We start from the raw sequence: 18921 nt of genomic DNA, 5'->3' as shown, positions 1-18921 counted from the left end.
GAGGCTTTGAGGTCGTGACTGCAAGAAAGTTTACACACTTTTGTTGGCTGAGAATAGCTAGTTTTCATCATTTTAATAAAAAGAAATTCAAACTAAAAAGACTGTTTTAAGCTTTTTAGAACAGCTTATAGTTTGGCAAGTCGTTACCAGCACTGTTTTTACTCCCGCTGAAGTATTTCTTCAGGTATGTTTTTTAACGTTCCGGAGGGAATGTCATTTCTGATATGAGTGAGCGTTCCTCTGTGGCCGTGCGGCTGTTGCTGTTGCTATGACGTGACGTGTGACAGGGTGGCGACGGAGGGAGACGTGTCACGGAAATGTCGCAGCCATCCTGCATCAGTATTCAGTCTGTGAGCGCTGTCACCCCTCTGACCCTAATCCCAGTCCCTAACGGCCAGCCCGATGTGCTGTCTCTCTTTCTCTCTCTCTCTATCTCTCTCTCTGTATCTCTCTGTGTGTCTCTCTCTCTGTCTGACTGTCTCTCTGTATCTCTCTGTGTCTGACTGTCTCTCTCTCTCTGTCTCTCTCTGTATCTCTCTCTGTGTCTGACTGTCTCTCTCTGTGTCTGATTGTCTGTCTCTGTGTCTGATTGTCTGTCTCTATCTGAAAATTCATAATTAAACAATTAGCAATGATACATTAGACATAAAATTAATACAGTGGACTAGGATATTAAAATTTAAAAAATTCATAAATAAGTAATCTCTCTCTCTCTCTGTCTGTCTCCCTCTCTTTCCCTCTGTCCATCTCTCTCTCTCTCTCTCTCTCTCTCTCCTCTCTTTCTCTCTGTCCATCTCCCTCCCTGTCTCTCTCTCTCCCTCTCCCTCTCTCGCCCTCCTGCCCGGTGCCCAGTGGCTGATCCGATGCTGTTTTAATCAGTGTGGTTCTGCTCGTTCGCTCTGTCCCCTGGGCTTGGCCTGGCCTGCGTCCACTGGTCTGATTACCCCTCCTGGGGCCGGCTGTGACTCACCCCCTCGTCCCCCCCCCCTTGTCCCCGGCCCCGGGAGAGGCGTGTGATTGGCATCGCGGGGCGGTGGGCGGCTGAGGGAGCGAGCGAGCGCGTCACACCCGCCCCCCCCCCCTTTATTATTTGGACGTGCAGCTGGACTCTTTACGGGGATCCAGAGAGGAGCGCGAGCTCTCTGCCAGACTCCTCTCATCCCCGGCTGCCTGTTCTCCTTCAGCGCTCAACAAAAGAGCAAAGTAAATATTTTTCGTTCGTGGCACCCGGTCCTGCGCGTCTGATGGAAAGAGCGCCGTTCTTCGGCGCGGCTCTGAAGACGAGGGTGGAAGAGGCCCCGGGGTGTCCGTGGAGACACGCGGGAGGCAGTGGCTGCACGGTGGCGGTGATGGCAGCCGGAGGATTAGGCACACTGTGCATCACCCGTTCAGGCCTCCGACATGACCCCACACAGGCGTGTGTGTGTGTGTGTGTGTGTGTGTGTGTGTGTGTGTGTGTGTGTGTGTGTGTGTGTGTGTGTGTGTGTGTGTGTGTGTGTGTGTGAGTGTGAGTGGTGGGTGAGCGTGTGTGTGTGTGGTGTGTGAGCGTATGTGTGTGAGCGTGTGTGTGTGTGTGTGTGTGTGAGTGTGTGTGTGTGAGTGTGAGTGGTGGGTGAGCGTGTGTGAGCGTGTGTGTGTGAGCGTGTGTGTGTGTGTGTGAGTGTGAGTGGTGGGTGAGCGTGTGTGTGTGTGGTGTGTGAGCGTGTGTGTGTGAGCGTGTGTGTGTGTGAGTGTGTGTGAGTGGTGGGTGAGCGTGTGTGTGTGTGGTGTGTGAGCGTGTGTGTGTGTGTGTGTGTGAGTGTGTGAGTGTGTGTGAGTGAGTGAGTGTGTGTGTGTGTGTGTGTGAGAGGTGTGCGTGTGAGCGTGTGTGTGTGTGTGAGTGGTGGGTGAGCGTGTGTGTGCGCGCGCGCGTGTGTGCGTGTGTGCGTGTGTGTGTGTGTGTGTGTGTGTGTGTGTGTGTGAGTGGTGCATGGAGTGAGTGAGCGAGCGAGCTAATGCAGGGGTGGCAGCTGAAATACTCAGCCCTGTAGAGAGGGGGGGTTGGGGGGGAGAGGAAATTGGCTTTCGTGGCAAGGGGGCGGGCAGTGTGGGCCCTGACAATCCATCCACGTCTCCGAGCGATTGGGCGGACGGGGGGCGAGGGCGGACGGCTCTTGTTAATGAATGCAATCACGTACCCCACACACACACGCACACACACACACACACACACACACAAGCCTCTTAGCAGCAGGTTCTGTAAGACTCCATAAGAAAAAAAGGAAGTGCGCTGTACTGAAATTCAGGGACAGTAACGCAGGAGCTCAGGTCATGCATGCAGATGCCTGACTGCCACGTGGTCCCTTTTAGGACTGAACTGACTCACTCTGACACCCCCAACCGCCCACCCCCAATCCCCCCGCCACTAGCCAAGGAGGAATAATTGACCTTGCCCCTGCCAGCCAATCAGCCAAAGCTGTTTAAAATGTATGCGTTTGTGTTTTATCTCCGGACTGGTACGGCTGATGGGAATTAAAGGCTGAAATGAATGGGCTGGCTGGGGGGGAAGGGGGGACGTGGGTAGTGTAGTTTAATTAGTCTGCAGGCACCGGGGCAGACTGAGTCAGGTTTGTTGTTTGCCCTGTCTGCCAGGGTGACTTGGAGGGACTTTGCTGGGGGGGAATGATATGAGGATGCTAATGTATGTGGGCCATGCTGTGGTATCTCTCTCACACACACACACACACACATGTACTCTCTCACACACTCACTCACACATACCACTCTTATACTCTCTCTTACACACACACACACACTGTCACACACGTACTGTGTCACACACACACACACACACACACATGACAGCCTTACTGGAAACGCAGTTCCTCGGAACATCTCCGGTTCGAATCTCGGAAGCGAGTCAGGCCACACTCCATCCGTGCTATCCGCACCCCCGAATCGGCCGGCACGGAAACGTTTCATTGGTGGGACCCCCCCTCCCCCTTCCCCCTCGTCGGTCCTGCTGCCCTTTGCTATGTTTTAATATCCTCCGGCTCTCACACAGTGCTTGTAGTGCAAGCCACCGGGAGCGCTCTCGATGGCAGGGATCAGCAACTCATGGTCCTCGAGGGCCGAGAACTGCTGGTTTTCCACCCTCTCCTTGCCTGGGAGTCAGGTGTGAAGACAGTCTGGCCAATCAGTAGCACTAATTACCCGGGAGAAAAGAAAACCAGGGCTGGATTTGGATTCGAGGCCCAGAGTTGATGATCCCTGCTCTATGGCTTAGAGAGCTCGCGCATGCAGAGTTCTGGCTGAACGGTCGGCCACGTTTCGGACTGAAGTGCTCCCCTAGAAGTGCCCGCTATCCCAGGGCTGGCGAATGGCACCTGCGCCAAAGCTGTCTGTGGCGCTCGGTGATTCATGCGTGCTGATGAGTGTGGTGTTCAGCTGACGGTTCGTCGTGTGGAACTGAGTTTGCGTAATGACTAAACTGGCCATCTGTACTATTGACAGAGTGAAAACAAGAGTTCATGAGTATCAGTGCTGTAGTCTCTCTGTAGTCAAACTACCCCCCTCCCCACCACCTCACCCCTCCTCCTGTCTATGTTCTTCGAGTGGGGTTGGCATGGTGACGGGCGGTGGTCTGTGTTAGCGGCAGGCTACCGCCCCGCGGTGCGATTCCTCTCACCTCCAGGGCACTGGTAGTCCACTCAGACTGCCGAAATGAGAACGGCATCGGGTACGACGTCCGTGCTTCTCAGTGAAAGGCTCTGGGTTTCCCAGCCTTTGTGGGCTCCCCTTGTGTGCACATCGCAAGGTTCTGGGTGCTCCTCAAGCTTCTGTGTGTTTTTCTGGTTCTGTGTGTTTCTGCGGTCATGTATGGTTCTCTGGTCATGTGTGTTTCAAAGGGTTCTGTGTGTTTCTCTGTTTCTGTAGTTCTGTGTGTTTCTCTGTTTCTGTGGTTCTGTGTGTTTCTCAGGTTCTGTGGTTCTGTGTGTTTCTCAGGTTCTGTGGTTCTGTGTGTTTCTCAGGTTCTGTGTGCTTCTCAGGTTCTGTGTGGTTCTCTGGTTGTGTGTGTATCTCTGGTTCTCTGTTTCTGTGGTTCTGTGTGTTTCTCTGTTTCTGTGGTTCTGTGTGTTTCTCAGGTTCTGTGTGCTTCTCAGGTTCTGTGTGTTTCTCAAAGTTCTTTGTGTTTCTCTGGTTCTCTGTTTCTCTGGCCATGTGTGGCTCTCAGTCTCATTGTTGCAGCGGGGCAGTAAAAGCTCTCAGATCAGCACGCTGTTCCTCTGAAATGCCAGCACGCAGGGAGCGCAGGGAGCGCACAGGGAGCGCAGGCAGCGGCGTGTCGCGCCCTGGCCTTTTCCAGAGCGGCTGATGGATCGGGCTGTCACACTCCACCCCCGCCCCCCCGCCCCAGCCCCCTCCCCCCGCCGCACGAGCGCTCGCTGCTGAAGCGGCGCCATCCATCTCGCGCTGCGCGCAGATTCGCGGTGCGTCCGGAGCGTCGACGTTCCTGACGAGCCGTCGCCGTGGGGGGCCCCTGTGCCGCTCCGCGCCGCAGGTCAGGCCTCCGGGCGTCGCCGCGCCCGCCGGAACGCTTCCCAAATCCGTGAGCCCTCGCCGACGCCTTCGCCCGGCCCGTGTCTCAGCGAGGCCGGCGTCTCGCCCCGGCGGCCTATAAATAGCCCGTCTCCGGTCGTTAGCCGCGCAGGCGAGGGCCGGCCGGACGGTAATTAACGGCGGGATGACGCCTCCCGGGCCCGACGGGCCGCCTAATCGCCCGGACGGCGCCGCGGGCGCCTCGCTGATGGACTTCCTGTCCGAGCGTCCCACGCTCGCTCGTTTAGCACGTCGCCGTGACGATACCCCGCCGCACGTGCGTCCGGCAGGCCCGAGATTAAGCGGTTCCCGGGGACAGGGGAGAGCAGCCTGTAGTTAGGGGGCGGGGACGGGGGAGGAGGGGGGGTTGGGGGATGTGTCATCTTGGTCGGCAGTGTTCTTTATCGTTCCAGCAGTTCCGTTTGCATGCTGGTTGGAGGACGTGATGCTGCTTCGCATGGCTGTTGATATGACATCATAGGTGGAGTCTTAAGCAGAAAATCTCCAAAAGCTGACGGATCAATCACTGTCAGAGAAACAGGATTCAGTAGTTCAGTGTTAGAGTGGTTATCCGGAGTCTCCGTCGTCTTTGTGTTTGTGCTGTACTGTTCCGAGCAATAATTTGCGGTGGGGTCTCCAGGTGGCTCACGCCATAAACACACGATCATTCTGAAACCTGTGATTGGGTGCTTGAGTCCCCGGCCGCACCATTAGCAGCCATGTCCTGTGGTCTGCTTTGGAGAGGCAACAATTGGCCCAGCCTTGCCGAGGGGAATGCTGGGAGGTATGCCGGCTAGTTCGGTTGGTCTCATCGCTCTCTAGCGGCCACTCCTGGTCAGATCAGGCGCCTGCGGACGCACAAACCGAGATTATGCTGACCTGGTCGTAATGTATAATCGTGTGATGACGTGGGCAGTGTGTAATTGGCGGTGCGTCTGCAGTGTGGAAAGGAGCGAGATGTGACTCATGTGATGACCTGTTTCTGCAGCTCTCAGCTCCAGAGGTTGGCAGGAGAGCAACAAGTTTGCATTCAGATTGATAAAATAGTAATTTAAATGAAAACTAATTTGTAGTGATGTTGTAGTGCAGAGTAGCAGTGTTTAGTATCATTGTCTCAGAGCCCTTGGCTCCAGTGTTCAGGCCGGTGTTGGGTAACTGTGTTGGTGTTGCTGTGCCCAGCAGTCTTCATTGGTCCGTTTGTGTCATTTCAGCCGGCAGGAACACGACCAACGAGGAGCTGGAGAGCATGCTGGAGAGTGACAACCCTGCCATCTTCACCTCGGGGGTGAGTGTGTGTGCACACACACACACACACACACACACACTGTCTCTCACACACACACACACACACACACACACTCTCTCACACACACACACACACACACACACACACTCTCTCACACACACACACACACACCCTCCACACACACACACACACACACCCTCTCTCACACACACACACACACACACTCATGCTCTCTCTCCACACACACACACACACACACACTCATGCTCTCTCTCTCACACACACACACAAACACACACCCCACACACACACGCACACACGCTCTCTCTCTCTCTCCCCCAGACATAGACACACACACACACACAGACACACACACACACACACACTCTCTCTCTGTCTCTCTCACACACATAGACACACACACACACTCTCTCTCTCTGTCTCTCTCACAGACATAGACACACACACACACGCAGACACAGACACACACACTCACACTCTCTCTCTGTCTCTCGAAGACACAAACGCACACACACACACACTCTCTCTCTCTGTCTCTCTCACACACACACACGCTCTCTCTCTCTGTCTCTCTCACAGACATAGACACACACACACACACACACACACACACACGGTCACACTCTCAGCAGTCGGTGCCGCCCACCGTCCCTGTGCAGCTGTGCTCCTCTCCCCGGGTATTACTCAGCACATAAAGCAGCCGACGACACTGACGGCTTTTCAATTGCGCTCAGACTGCACACGCCCAGCACGCCCCCCACCCCACCCTCTCCCCCCCCCCCCACCCCACCCCTCCCTCCCCGCGGAAAAGCGCGAAACGCCCGCCACGCGGCTGCAAGCCTCCCGGGCGCGAAGGCGTGAGATTCCGGCAAGACGAGGCGAGCCGTAGCGAGTAGCGAGAGCCCCCCACCCTCAGCTGGCGCCCCCCAAACGGAGCGCCATGCCCCCTAATGAGTCCCCAGTGCCCCCTCAGCGCAGATGTGGAGCGTGGAGCTCGCTGCGCCCGCCGCCCGCGCTCGGCAAACACCTGCCTTTAATCCGCCCTCGAAGCGGGGGCCCCTGGGAAATGAGCGGCCCCCTCGCCCGCTGCCCGGCGGCCGCCGCGGGTCCGCTGCACTGGCGGACGGCGGCCCGCGCTCGGCCCGTCTAATAAAAGCATCCGCCACGGTCCCCGCAAGAAGGGCCTCTCAGAGAGAGAGAGAGAGAGAGAGAGAGAGAGGAGGCAGTGTAAGCAAAGCTAGCCTGCCCACCTGTCACCACGAGTGGGTGACACAAATGTAATGTATGCGTGCCGATCTGAATGGAAGTGTGTGTGTGTGTTTGTGTGAGATTGATAGACAGGAGTGTAGACTTGTGTGGACTACAGCACAGTTTAATCTCTCTCCCTCTCTCTCTCACTCTGTCTCTCTCTCTCTCTCTCTCTCGCTCACTCTGTCTCTCTCTCTCTCTCTCTCTCACTCACTCACTCTCCTCTCCCCCCCCCCCCACAGATCATCATGGACTCCAATATCACCCAGCAGGCCATGAACGAGATCGAGACCCGGCACACCGAGATCATCAAGCTGGAGAACAGCATTCGCGAGCTGCACGACATGTTCATGGACATGGCCATGCTGGTGGAGAGCCAGGTGAGGGTCCCCGGCCTGCTGAGAGACCTCCTCCGTCCCAGTGTCCCCCTCTGGCTCCTTTTCCCATGGCCTCATACAGCCAAAGCTGGGCCGCAGCATGCTAGCAAAGCCGAATGAACAACTGCGAGGACGTAACTTTAGTTTGAATTTGGGGGGGGGGGGGGGGCTTGAATTGTATAGACCCCGAGAATTGCCACCCTCTAAAAAAACTGCTGTGAAATGGTAATTTCTGGTGAATTCTATGGAGAAATGTATGATTTCTTCCTGTTGCTTTATTTATTTATTTGAAAACGTTTTCTCATCATCTTATATTACTGGAAGGGGTGGGGGGAGTTATTCGGCCTGTTCTGTAATCCCCTTCCATAAAATTACGCCCTCGAATCACTGGGGTTGGTTTTTGCGTTCGCTCGTATTTCTCTGAACCCCCCCCCCCCCCCCCAAACGCCCCCCGGAAAGGCTCGAGGCTTAAGAGGTTGAAAAGCGCTCGCGGTGCTTCCGTGTTAAACCCAAACTCAAGAGGGGTATTCCACAGGGGTACTGCACTGCACTAGCACTGCGCGTTTTAACCGGACGCCTTACTGAAGCAGAGTAGCGGTAGCCAGCAGTGAGAGAGCGGGGGGGGGGGGATTCGCCCCCGGATTCTGACAGGGCTTTGCTCTCAGTGAACTGCAGGCAGCGGCGCCGTGCTCCCAGCCAGGCCCGCATCACTGTAATGGAACCCGATCGCCACTTCCGTGTTCTCCTGCAGCAGCGCCGGCCGGCTGCCTGTGATCTGGGCCAGAGCGCTTGTTATGTAAGCACGTTGATATGCGTTGTAAACGGCTATACTTGCCCAAAAGGTGGCACAAGTATTGCCCTTTTTTACTTCTTTTTTTTGTGAAGGGGACTGTTTCGGTCTTGCAAGTGAAATTGTGTTTGGTACTCAGAAACTCATAAAGTCAAAGCCCTTCATTACTGTAGCCATGAACAATGAGCCCCAAAATCAATTCCAGGCTCTTTCTGCATTGCCAGTTTCAACGTGGATGTGTCTGTGCATCAGACTGAGCACTGGGCAGGTGAAATACCCACTGTTGTGTTTTCATAAGCTTTTGCTTGGTGATGAAATCTGTAAAAATTTCTATATCTAGGTCTGTATTAGACATGATTTTTATAGGTCTTGGTGCTGTAAAAAATAATCTGAAATCTGATCCAAATCCAGTAGCTGTGTAGTTTCAGTCCTGTTGTGGTCAGAGGGAACACCAAAACAATTCTGTTAAGACACAATGACACACACGCACTAGTCAAGGTGTGATTTATTTTTATTTTTTATTTTTTGGAGTCGCGTGAATTGGAATGCTTTTTCTGTCGGATCGTCATCTGGGGGCATCTGTACTGTTGTCGCAGCTTTTTTTTTTTTTCGTCCTTGAAAAATGTCTTTCCATGACAGTGGCGCTGAAACCCTGTGTCACATGACTGATCCGCGTAAATCCATTACATTACATTACATTACAGGCATTTGGCAGACGCTCTTATCCAGAGCGACGTACAACAAAGTGTATAACCATAACCAGGAACAAGTGTGTCGAAAACCCTAGAGGGAATTACAGTACCAAGTGCAGGGAACGACCACGTAGTTTAACTTGGACCGTGTAGGTCAATCTGATCGACACAAACAAAAGCAGCAGCAAAGCGGTCTATGCAAATAATAAAAGCAATAATTGAGTAGGCACAAGTGCAATAACGTCAACTAAGGTAAACAGCGTACCTAGCTACAACCCTAAGCTAACATAGTCAATTAGAGACTACAGGGAGGTAGCGAGGGATGGATGGGGAGAGATGCAGCCTGAAGAGGTGAGTCTTCAGTCGTCGCTTGAAGGCGGTCAGGAATCCGTTAGTCAGATCTGTGCATTCACGTCCAAATCCTAGGACGAGAAACGTGCGTTTTAACATGAATGCATAATTAGGTGATCCATTCACAAACAGTTCCGACGTGAATTTATCCACTGCGCTGTGCTGTGATTTTTTTCCTCTTGCGTCGTCCACTCCAGTTTTTTTTATAACCGTAACAGGTTTTTTTTTTAAGCGCTGGATTGCTTTCTTCCCGAGGTAATGACCTTTTAAAATTTCACTTGTCTGTGCTTGTGTCCCATATGTGCATTTACCCTGGCCAAAACAGAGGATCTTTTAACACTGACCACTTAAAGAACGTACGGTGCTTCTTGAAATTTTTTCTTTTACTTGACTGGTAAAGAACTAATGCTTCAGTCTGGCGACCTCCATCAGCGCACGTGTCAACGTGAAAACCCTACCTTTTAAATGGATATTGACCCGAGAAACAAATCTATCAGCGGACGCTCGAACATCGATCATTTTCAGGATGGAGCCGGGACATTATTATACACTCTTCGGTTATATAATGCTAATATAAATAGCTGCTAATGACAGCCTAGTGCCATTTAAGCAATTACAGCTTTGCATCTCAAAGGTAGTCAGTGAGCCTCGCTCTGCATTACAATGGCTGCTCCCCTCCTCTTTGTTTACTCGCTTGGCTTTTAGCACGTTAGCATTTTTTTTCAACCACCTGCTTTCCTTTAACAAGATTACAAAACGCGTTCGGGACGGGGGGGGGGGTGGGAGATCAGCGCTTGCGGCCCCGTTGAGGTGAACGGGGTGACCGGGGGGTCCCTCTGCCGTTGCCCGGGAGACCACGGCGGTCGCCCCGTTAGCCTGTTAGCGGCTGGGCGTTTCGCCCCGTCGCGTTCCCTTCCGAATAAGCGACGAGTAAATATCCGAGGTGCTGACGGCCTCTTTGAACGTGATCCTGCCCCCGTTGTGTCTGCGCGTCTGCGATAACTTCAAACTGCAGGTTGTGTTCAGTCCCAGTGTGACGATTTTAACTGGGAGGCTTGTTGTGAATGGGCTCAGTAATTCAGCCATTTTTTTTACTCCCCCCCCCCGTGCCCACAGGGGGCGCTGATGAGGTGATGTCAAGTAGAACACGTAATGTGAAGGAGTCTGTGTGGAGTAGCCGGCCGGGAAACGCAGGTGGCAGGCCGCTCACCGATTGGTGGTCGGCAGGTGGGAGGCGGGGCAGAAAGCTCTCTTAACCCCGCCCCCCTCGCCCCTCCCCTTTTCTTTCGTTCTCTACCACTTCAGGGGGAGATGATCGACCGCATCGAGTACAACGTGGAGCACTCCGTGGACTACGTGGAGCGGGCGGTGTCCGACACCAAGAAGGCGGTGAAGTACCAGAGTAAAGCGCGGAGGGTGAGTCGGAGCGGCCGAGGTCGCGGTGGCGCTCGGCGTCGCGGCGTGGTGTGGCATGGCACGGTTTAGCCCCTCCCTCCTCCGGATCGAGCCGCGGGCACTTCGCAGACACCTCACCCCCATTGCGGTTCATTCGTGGCAGCGGGCTGGGTCCTGAGGGCCTGCACCGCTGAGGAAAGGGTGTGGCGTAGACGTGTCACTTCCCTGCTGTCACTCAAACCTGCTGCTACGACCCCAGCTCAGCTGACAGATTTTATAATATAAGTGTAAATTAGATTGCTTTTATTGTACCCCTTAAACCATTTAAGGTGTGAGGTCACAAAAATGTGATTAGAATGTTCTTAACTGAACATTCTAATGCTGATGTCACAATCACTACTGGTAATTGAAAGCAGTGGGGTTCTAGAACACTAACTTACAATTTTGAAACAACGTCCCTAAAAACCTACTCTTCAAAGGGTTAATTCCTTTTCAAATATCAAGAAGCGCTTTACAGTAAGTGGAGTGGTGAGCATCATCCACCCCCGATGTGAAGCACCCCCCACTGGGTGATACATTGACCAGAGAGTCGGTGAATCCCTGTGGGCTAGTTTGCTGTTGAAGTCCGAAGTGAAGACTGCCCCCTGCTGGACTGCCACCAGCACGATGTAGTACAGAAGCAATTCGATTTTCTGAGATCTCCCATCCGAGTGCTTATCAAGTCAGCCCCACTTTGCTCCATCCACTGATGAAATAAAAGCTCTATGATCATTTGACTGCTCTCACCCCTGCTCTTCAGGCTCAAACAGAGGCTCTGAAATTTTCTGCGTCAAACATCAACAATGCAGAGAGTAATGACAGGGATCATCCTGTGAATATCTGTCTCTCTGTCTGAGTTATTGGGGATGACACCTTGCCCCCCCCCCCCTTATATAGAATTACAGGTAGCTTGGGAGACCTTAGGAAATACTGCCCCCCTCTGGCTGACAAGTGTATCACTGGCTAAGAATTTAAGAGATAAACGTTAGCGATAGAGGGATGATGGTTAGCAATAATGACATTGCATGTGGAGAATTTTATATTATAATGGCTGCCAAAGTGTTCTCACGTTTACAAAGATGACACAACAGTCCAGTGACTGAAATATCATCATTTGTAAACTCAAAAAGCAGCACAAAGATCTGTACCAGCTGCTGTTTCAGTGGAAACTCTACCTGGTTATCGGGACACCAGGATGCCCAGGATGGCGAATGCTGTCGTCCCAGGAGCCGTGGGCACTGCCAGCGGTACCCCCCCGCGCCCGGTGCGGCGGTGCGTCGCTGTAAATTGACGGGAGTGTGCGTTAGCGGTCCCGCGGTCACCCGTTCAGCGGCTCCCCCTGTCGGGCAGATTTACGGCCCCACAAGCCCCCCCCCGCGTGGCTTCCGGGGACCCGAGGGATTTCACCCCCGCCCTCACCCCCAGCGACCCTCTGACCCCTACGGTCCCCGTAGTAACAGTCAATGCCCCAGCCTGACAGGGAAACAGACAGGCCTGCTGTCAGCGCGGCTGTGATCTATGCTGCCGACGGTTCATTGGCCCTTAATGACATAATAACCTCCCTGGAGAGACCGCACAAGGGAGGGTTAGAAACAGGAGGGACACACAATAAATATACATTTGGAGGTTTTTTTATTCATCAGCAGGCTACAAACACGTGCCTGCCTCTTTTTCCCAGCATGCACTATGGCATTTTGCACAGTAGTCGCAACCCTAACTCGCCGCGCTTGGAGGGCATCCGGTGCAGTCTGTCTCTCCTTTTAGTTTCCCCTGAACCCAGAGGGATCTCCTGGGCCGTCTCTCTCCCCATTTCCCCTGTTTCCCCTGGCCACAGGGCCTCAGCTAGCCCGACACCGCGCCGCCTCCTCTCTCGGTGCGTGCCTGTATCTACGGCGACCCGCCGTCTCCACGGCGATGTCGTGCGGGTTAGCGCTCGGGACGGGATCTGTTCTTCCTCCCTGACAAGCAGCTGTGTGACCAACAGCTGCGCTGTCGCTTCACCTTCACCACAGCTGAGGGGAGAGGACCGTAAACCCTGTGGCAGGTTTCCAAAGTCGCAAAGTCCTGTGCCAGGTTTCAGCGAGTCAGTTTTGGGGCCTACCGCGCTGATATGACAGTTCCTACAGTGTGTCTTCAGGGATTTACCCATTCTGTGTGGCACTTTTGCTTCAAGACTACGGCTCAGGTGACATTTCGGGAGCTGGTGTTCGGTGGAACACTTTGGTTCGATCGTGGTGGGTTTTAATGGAGAATACACTCTCTGATGTCAGACAATTACTTCAAACGGGTTCTGTGAGATCCTTTGATCCCGTGAATTGTACCTTGAAAGTAAAGCTCTTTCGTGTCATTCAAAACTGGTAGGAACTGCAGTGAGAAGGCTTGTTAATTCCTGCCACACCCGCTCAACGGAACGTCTCGGAATGCCTCAGCAGTGGACGGCTTTAATAATATTCCGGATTTCTGCATGCTTTTACGTGTACTTACAGTGTACTGCATGTGATAGCTTGCATGCTTGCACCCTTCCTTTTGTGAACGCATGCTGTTATCGAACCTGAATTAAATGTCTTAAGTTTAACCTGGAGCCAAATGGGTTAAAAAAAGGGCCAACAGCAATTAAGATGCCTGTATCAATGTCTCAGGCCCCGTCACTTCCCAGCGAGCTTAAATCCAGGATAGCTCACCCTCCACACCGATTGGCTAGACAACGCATTTCAGACAGATCGCCAGTAATGTCCATTAGTGCTTGCAGTGCGACAATCGGTCCATTAAAGTTACGTATTTTTGGCATGCTCTGACATCGTTGTAAAGTCTTTGCTTTACTTGTACTGGGCAGGGTTGGATATGAACGACGGCCTCGGCTTTTGTCCGTGGCGTTATAATTGGTGCATCAATGCCACTACATCCCTGAATTCCCTGAAGTCTAATTAGTGGCCACTGCTGTCTCCCAGGGCGCGTGTCCTTTGGCAAATGGCCTTTATGTGTGAATGTGCGAAGAGACACACTCTTTAAATTGGCACTCAGCGTACCGTCGGATCTATCAAGTGATGAAACACTGTTTGAATAGCGAGGGAGTTTCCGTTATGTACTCTGGAATGAACGTTGCGCGAATAAAAGTTCCTTTTTATTACGCGAGCCTGTTGTTGCACTGTTACACCTGCATTCGAATGTTTTTCTTTTCTTTTCTTTTTCACAAATTTCTTCACAAGCAAAATTTTTGAGATGAACAGTCATTTTTTTAACTTATTTTTCCTTTCTTCTTTTCATGCTGCCTGGAATCCCGTAAAATGTTTAAAATTCTACTTGATGTCATGTTTTCTGTTTGACTGTGCAGAAGAAAATCATGATCATTATATGCTGTGTGATTCTGGGAATAGTAATTGCAGCCACCGTTGGTGGAACTCTGGCTTAGGATACACAACAGCTCCAGCAGTGACGCACATACTGTAACACACACACACACACACACACGCACGCACACACACACACATAAACACAGTACAGTGCAGTATACACACAAGCATACACAGACGCACACAAAGACACATTCACACGTGGACACACCCACACACCCAAGGCATTCCTGCAGAAAGCATATTGCATACCAACAAAGTGAGAGTGTCTAAGGAAGACATATTTCTTATGCATGAGTTCCTTTTTTTGTAAATGTGTGGTTCTGCGATGTGTTTACCTGGGTGTTGAATGTTATATGACAAAAGTTTTAAAAACTTCTTGTTTTTTTTTGTTTTTTTTTTTTGTTTTTTGTTTTTTTGAGGTCCAATGTGAAAAAGGGGAGGGGTCATTGGTGATCTCGAAAATGATACTGTTGCACACACATTCCGACTTGAAAATTTTCTTTTTTTATGTCAAATAAATAGCCTTTATTTACAGTACTAATCATCTCTTAGATGAGTCAAGTGAGGAAGGTATGCTGTGTACACACTTATCGAGAGATATACAGACACTGCGATGATAAGTGTTTTATTAGAGGAAGATAACCATCGCTAGACTCGTGTGTTAACCTCTGAAAAGGAGAGTTCAAATTAGCGCAGTCGAAGCATATCAACCTACCTGGCTGCCCCCTTCTCACCCCTTGACGTGCAGTATGTCTAAACGTAACGTTTGCATGATTTTCTTCAAGATATAACATTGTTCGGTGGAACAAAAAAGTTGTGACGGAACTTGTATTTTAATCCTTGCTTTAAAAAAAAAAAAAAAAAAACCAGCCCGAACTGCCACTTCACAGAAGGGCTGCATCTCAGTCAGTATTACCACGTCCATCTCAGTCCCGCGCCTGGCCACTGCTCATTCCGACCAGCTCTTCGCCAACAGCGTCTTCTCCCATTCTCCATCTTATTTCCGACTGTGTACGTGCGCGCGTGTTTTTCAGTCTGTCCGTCTCTCTGTCCGTGTCCGCGTGTTCGTCCGCACGTTTGCGTGCATGCAGTGATTGCGCTTGCACACGAACATCTTATCAAAACCACACTGCCACTTGTGTCTCTGCCGTGTTGAGAGAAAAGAAGAAGACAAAAAAACATTCTTCCTTCTCACCGGAGCAATGACACCACGGAATCGATTGGATTCCCTGAATGACATCACAGCCTGAAAAGATGGAAAAACTTAAAATGGAAACTGCCATACTGCAGTTTTAGAGTCCTTTAGAGCCGGTTACATTGCCCTGCGATGATAACAATACCCTTAAATGATTTTGTTTACCTGATTGTGCATTGAGATGCACGTTTGCAGTTTGCTCAGTTCGGTCCGTGCGCGGACATACTGGACCATTGCGAGCAGGGGCCTTAGCAACCACGTCAATTAGCCGTCAGACTTTAATACATTCCAAAAAAATATATATTTGCTGGGTTTGAAAGGGAAGTAAACAATACAAACAACAGCCATGTTGCCTACTCAAATTGTTGCCTCTGTGTTGTATGATGCTGTCTTTTTTGTGAAAAAAAAGGGGGGGGGATATTGTATACCAGACGTGTACCAGACCAGACATATACCAGATGTGCCATATTCTGTATAGGCTTTTTAACATAGGCCAGTGCTCTCTCTGGTCATCCCATCCCATGTGATGGTAGAACTGGCTCCATTTCAGGTTTAGCTTGGACCTTATTGGGGGTGGTGGGTGGGAAGGGGAAGGGAAAGGGAAAGGGGGAGGGGGGGCGGTTCACATTTGAGAAATATCATCTAGGAGTTACAGGGGTATGCAGGGTGCGGCTAGCGTCTGTGGAGGTCAAAGTGCATCCCAAAGACCTCCCAGTCACCCAGTGGAACAGGCCTGTGAAATCCCTGGCCCCCCTGGCATACCCCCTCTTCCCGAATCGAAAGCTTAGCCGTTGATGCTACACACTTCCTTCCCATGGGGCCGTGCGGCTGAACAAAAACAAAAGCCCTTCGCATGTGCAGCCGATCCGGAGTGAAACGGTGTCGTCCTTCTTTCGTAACGTGCTGTGGGTTAGGAGTGCGTTTTTTCGTTTGTTTGTTTTTTTTCTTTTTTTTTTTGTTAATTAAAAATATATAAACTCTTCCCGTTTTTTTGTTTTCTGGTCTTTTTGTGGGTTATTTCTTTCCGTTTTTTTAGTACCAAAGTATTCTGGTGAAAACTATGGACGAGTCCCGTGTTTTTTTTTGTACGGGTTCATGTTAATGGCGTGCATCGATTTTGTTTTATATGTGAAATTTTGAAGCTGTCTTTGAAGTCGTGCTCCTCTTTACTGTTCCATTGCGCACATTTACCCACTCCTCTCCAGTCTTAGGGAGCAGTAGTCTAGCCAGTCCTGTGGTTCTGAGCGTAGTGTGTAGTGGCAAGAGCCTGTGTGTGTGTGTGTGTGTGTGTGTGTGTGTGTGTGTGTGTGTGAGTCAAACAGTTACCCCCCCTCAACTCCCTGTAGCAATACACAGCTTGAGTGCTGTACCTGTACAGGTGTGATACGAGGAACTGACGTCTGTTGTACACTGAGCTCTGCCGAGAGGCCCAGAGCTTGTGTCGCAGTTAAGACCTGGGAACCTGCATGATGACATTATGGGTAGGTGATGAGGAAAGATTACTAAAAACAAAATGGATTCCCATTTTCCATTGGTTGGAGATTATTGTGCTATGCATTAGCATTCGATGAAAAAACGAATAAGTAATTAGTAAATAAATGTGTGTGGTCGGGTGGCTGAAGAGATGTTTCCCCCCTTCCAAAGCTTTTGTTATAGAAAAGTAATAAACTGCTAATAATGTGAAAGTCAAAACAAAATGTCTGAATCCATTGAATTGGTTGACTTGACAGATTTATGTAGCCCTATTTAACTGTGGTGTTTCTGTCAGGGCATTTATTAGGTGAACTAAATTGTACTGTCCCTGTTTTTGTAGCTGTCAGTTTACCCCAACTGTTTTAATTTCTCAATTAAGTGTGGTGAAACAATATATGGGAGGGGAAGCTTCCTGCCAGTTACTTCTGGAAGTAAAGTGGTGGGAACTATTTATGGTATCAGATGGTTTTCACACTGTTCATCTTTGCCAGTGTCACCATTGAAAAACTGAGAAACAGGACCTACATTGATAAAGTATCTTGGATCAAGTTTAGCCTCTTAGCTCATGTGCGAGAAGACAGACCTGGGGAAACCAGGTACTAGACCAGCACTCTTGATATCCACAATGGACACGACCTCTGACCCTTGTCTGAGTACAGACCTCAATTACAGTGCTCAGCTATCGGCCACTGGTACGTCCTTACCACAGATTGCATAGTTATTTAAAGTAGGCCTGAGTTCTAAATGTGTGGCATTAGAGCACCAATTCTGTTGTTTTATTTATTTTATTATTAATTTATTGACCTTCATTTAACGAGGAGGTCCCATTGCTAGCTAAACCTTTCTTGCAAGGGAGCCATACAGAGTTGATCTAGTAGGTTATATATTGAATTATAGATTTGTGTACCAGGGCCGCTGTTTGGAGTAACAGCAATTAGTCAATACACCATCTGGAATTACAACAGTGCAGTCTAAACTACAGGAATGGACGAAGGCACAGATTTAAAACAGGACATCGCTTCACTTAGCACTTCCTGTTTCTGAATATAAGGTTTCTGAATATAACAAAATATGTGCTTGCAAAACCATATCGTACCGTGGACACAGCATGTTTCAATTAGACTGAAGCAGGGATCGAGTGTGAATAATGAGTGGTGCTATATGTACAAGGCTCTTACCCGGATACCTGTACTAATTCATCCCGACCTGTACTAAGTAACTGTCTCTGTGCAGAAAATGCTAGAACCCCATTTATTCTTCCAGTTCATTGTGATGGGAGGTTTGTTTTTTTTTTTGCTATGTAGGTTAAGAAAGTACACAATATATAACTTAATATAAGCATTCATGTAATATTGTCCTGTGTAACATCACTTTTTTCAGACCTAAATGACCGAAAAGGTTTCGGTCAGCCCCAAATTAATAGCCTGTTCACATGTGTCATCCTCACCAGTTGCCGTTCCCTGGCCTGACTTTTGGGTTTTGTCTGTGTTACCCCCAAACCAAAGATATACCAGAGCCCTGTCTTAGATGAAACCAGTTATGTACTCCACACATATTTGTATAGGTTGTATAGAGCAGTTCTTCAAAAGCTGTGAGGCTTTCACTTAAGTCTTCTTTTCCACTAAACAATGGCAAAGTAACTGCCCTAGATCGGGAGGAAACAGCATTTCCATGCCCCATACGATGTGTGTAAATACATTCATATGTTCTAACATACTGTAGGAAGTGCCAAACCACTACAGTTCACGTTTAATTTTTAAAGAATATTATAACTCGATAGTTTTTGGGCGATTACAGTGTACAACTTTGTTATTCTGATTTTTATTTTTAATAATGGCTGAGTATTACAGTTTCAAAAAGCTTATGCAATTTTAAACGGTAAAACATGTCTGTAAAAAAAAAAAAAAACTGAACTGTTGTTGAAAATAAATAAAATTGTAAAGACACGCTGCGTAAGACTGTTCTTTTCTCGTGTATGGTTTTGTGAAGAGTGAACTGTGGACATCGTCACTTGTAATGTGATTAGAGAAGGAAATTATGGGAGATGCCTGTGCCAACCTTGAACAGCTGCATTGTTGAGTTTCTGTAAAACCACTCAACACGATGCTGAATGTTGCAGGAGGCCCGTAGGGTTGTCACTCTGGAGGTCGACTGATATTTCGG

At 50.0% G+C, this 18921-nt stretch overlaps 1 protein-coding gene across 4 annotated transcripts in view; it reads left to right on the top strand.

The window, feature by feature from the left end:
• The window catches only part of LOC135263901 (syntaxin-1A-like), a 111475-nt gene extending 92771 nt beyond the window's left edge, over positions 1 to 18704 (top strand). For 3 of the 4 annotated variants that reach the window (XM_064352361.1, XM_064352364.1, XM_064352363.1), the window contains 4 exons: positions 5790 to 5863; positions 7336 to 7473; positions 10609 to 10719; positions 11871 to 18704. In XM_064352361.1, the coding sequence (XP_064208431.1) occupies positions 5790 to 5863; positions 7336 to 7473; positions 10609 to 10719; positions 11871 to 12023 (476 nt within the window). In that variant the 3' untranslated portion in view covers positions 12024 to 18704. The remainder of the gene's footprint in view (positions 1 to 5789; positions 5864 to 7335; positions 7474 to 10608; positions 10720 to 11870) is intronic. The other variant, XM_064352362.1, reaches the window with a different exon arrangement.
• The last annotated feature ends 217 nt before the right edge of the window (positions 18705 to 18921 follow it).

The sequence above is a fragment of the Anguilla rostrata genome, chromosome 9 (genome assembly GCF_018555375.3).
Source record: "Anguilla rostrata isolate EN2019 chromosome 9, ASM1855537v3, whole genome shotgun sequence".
Classification (NCBI taxonomy): Eukaryota; Metazoa; Chordata; class Actinopteri; order Anguilliformes; family Anguillidae; genus Anguilla; species Anguilla rostrata.
The sequence above is the reverse complement of the archived record's forward strand: the minus strand, read 5'-3'. Positions and strand labels throughout refer to the sequence as shown.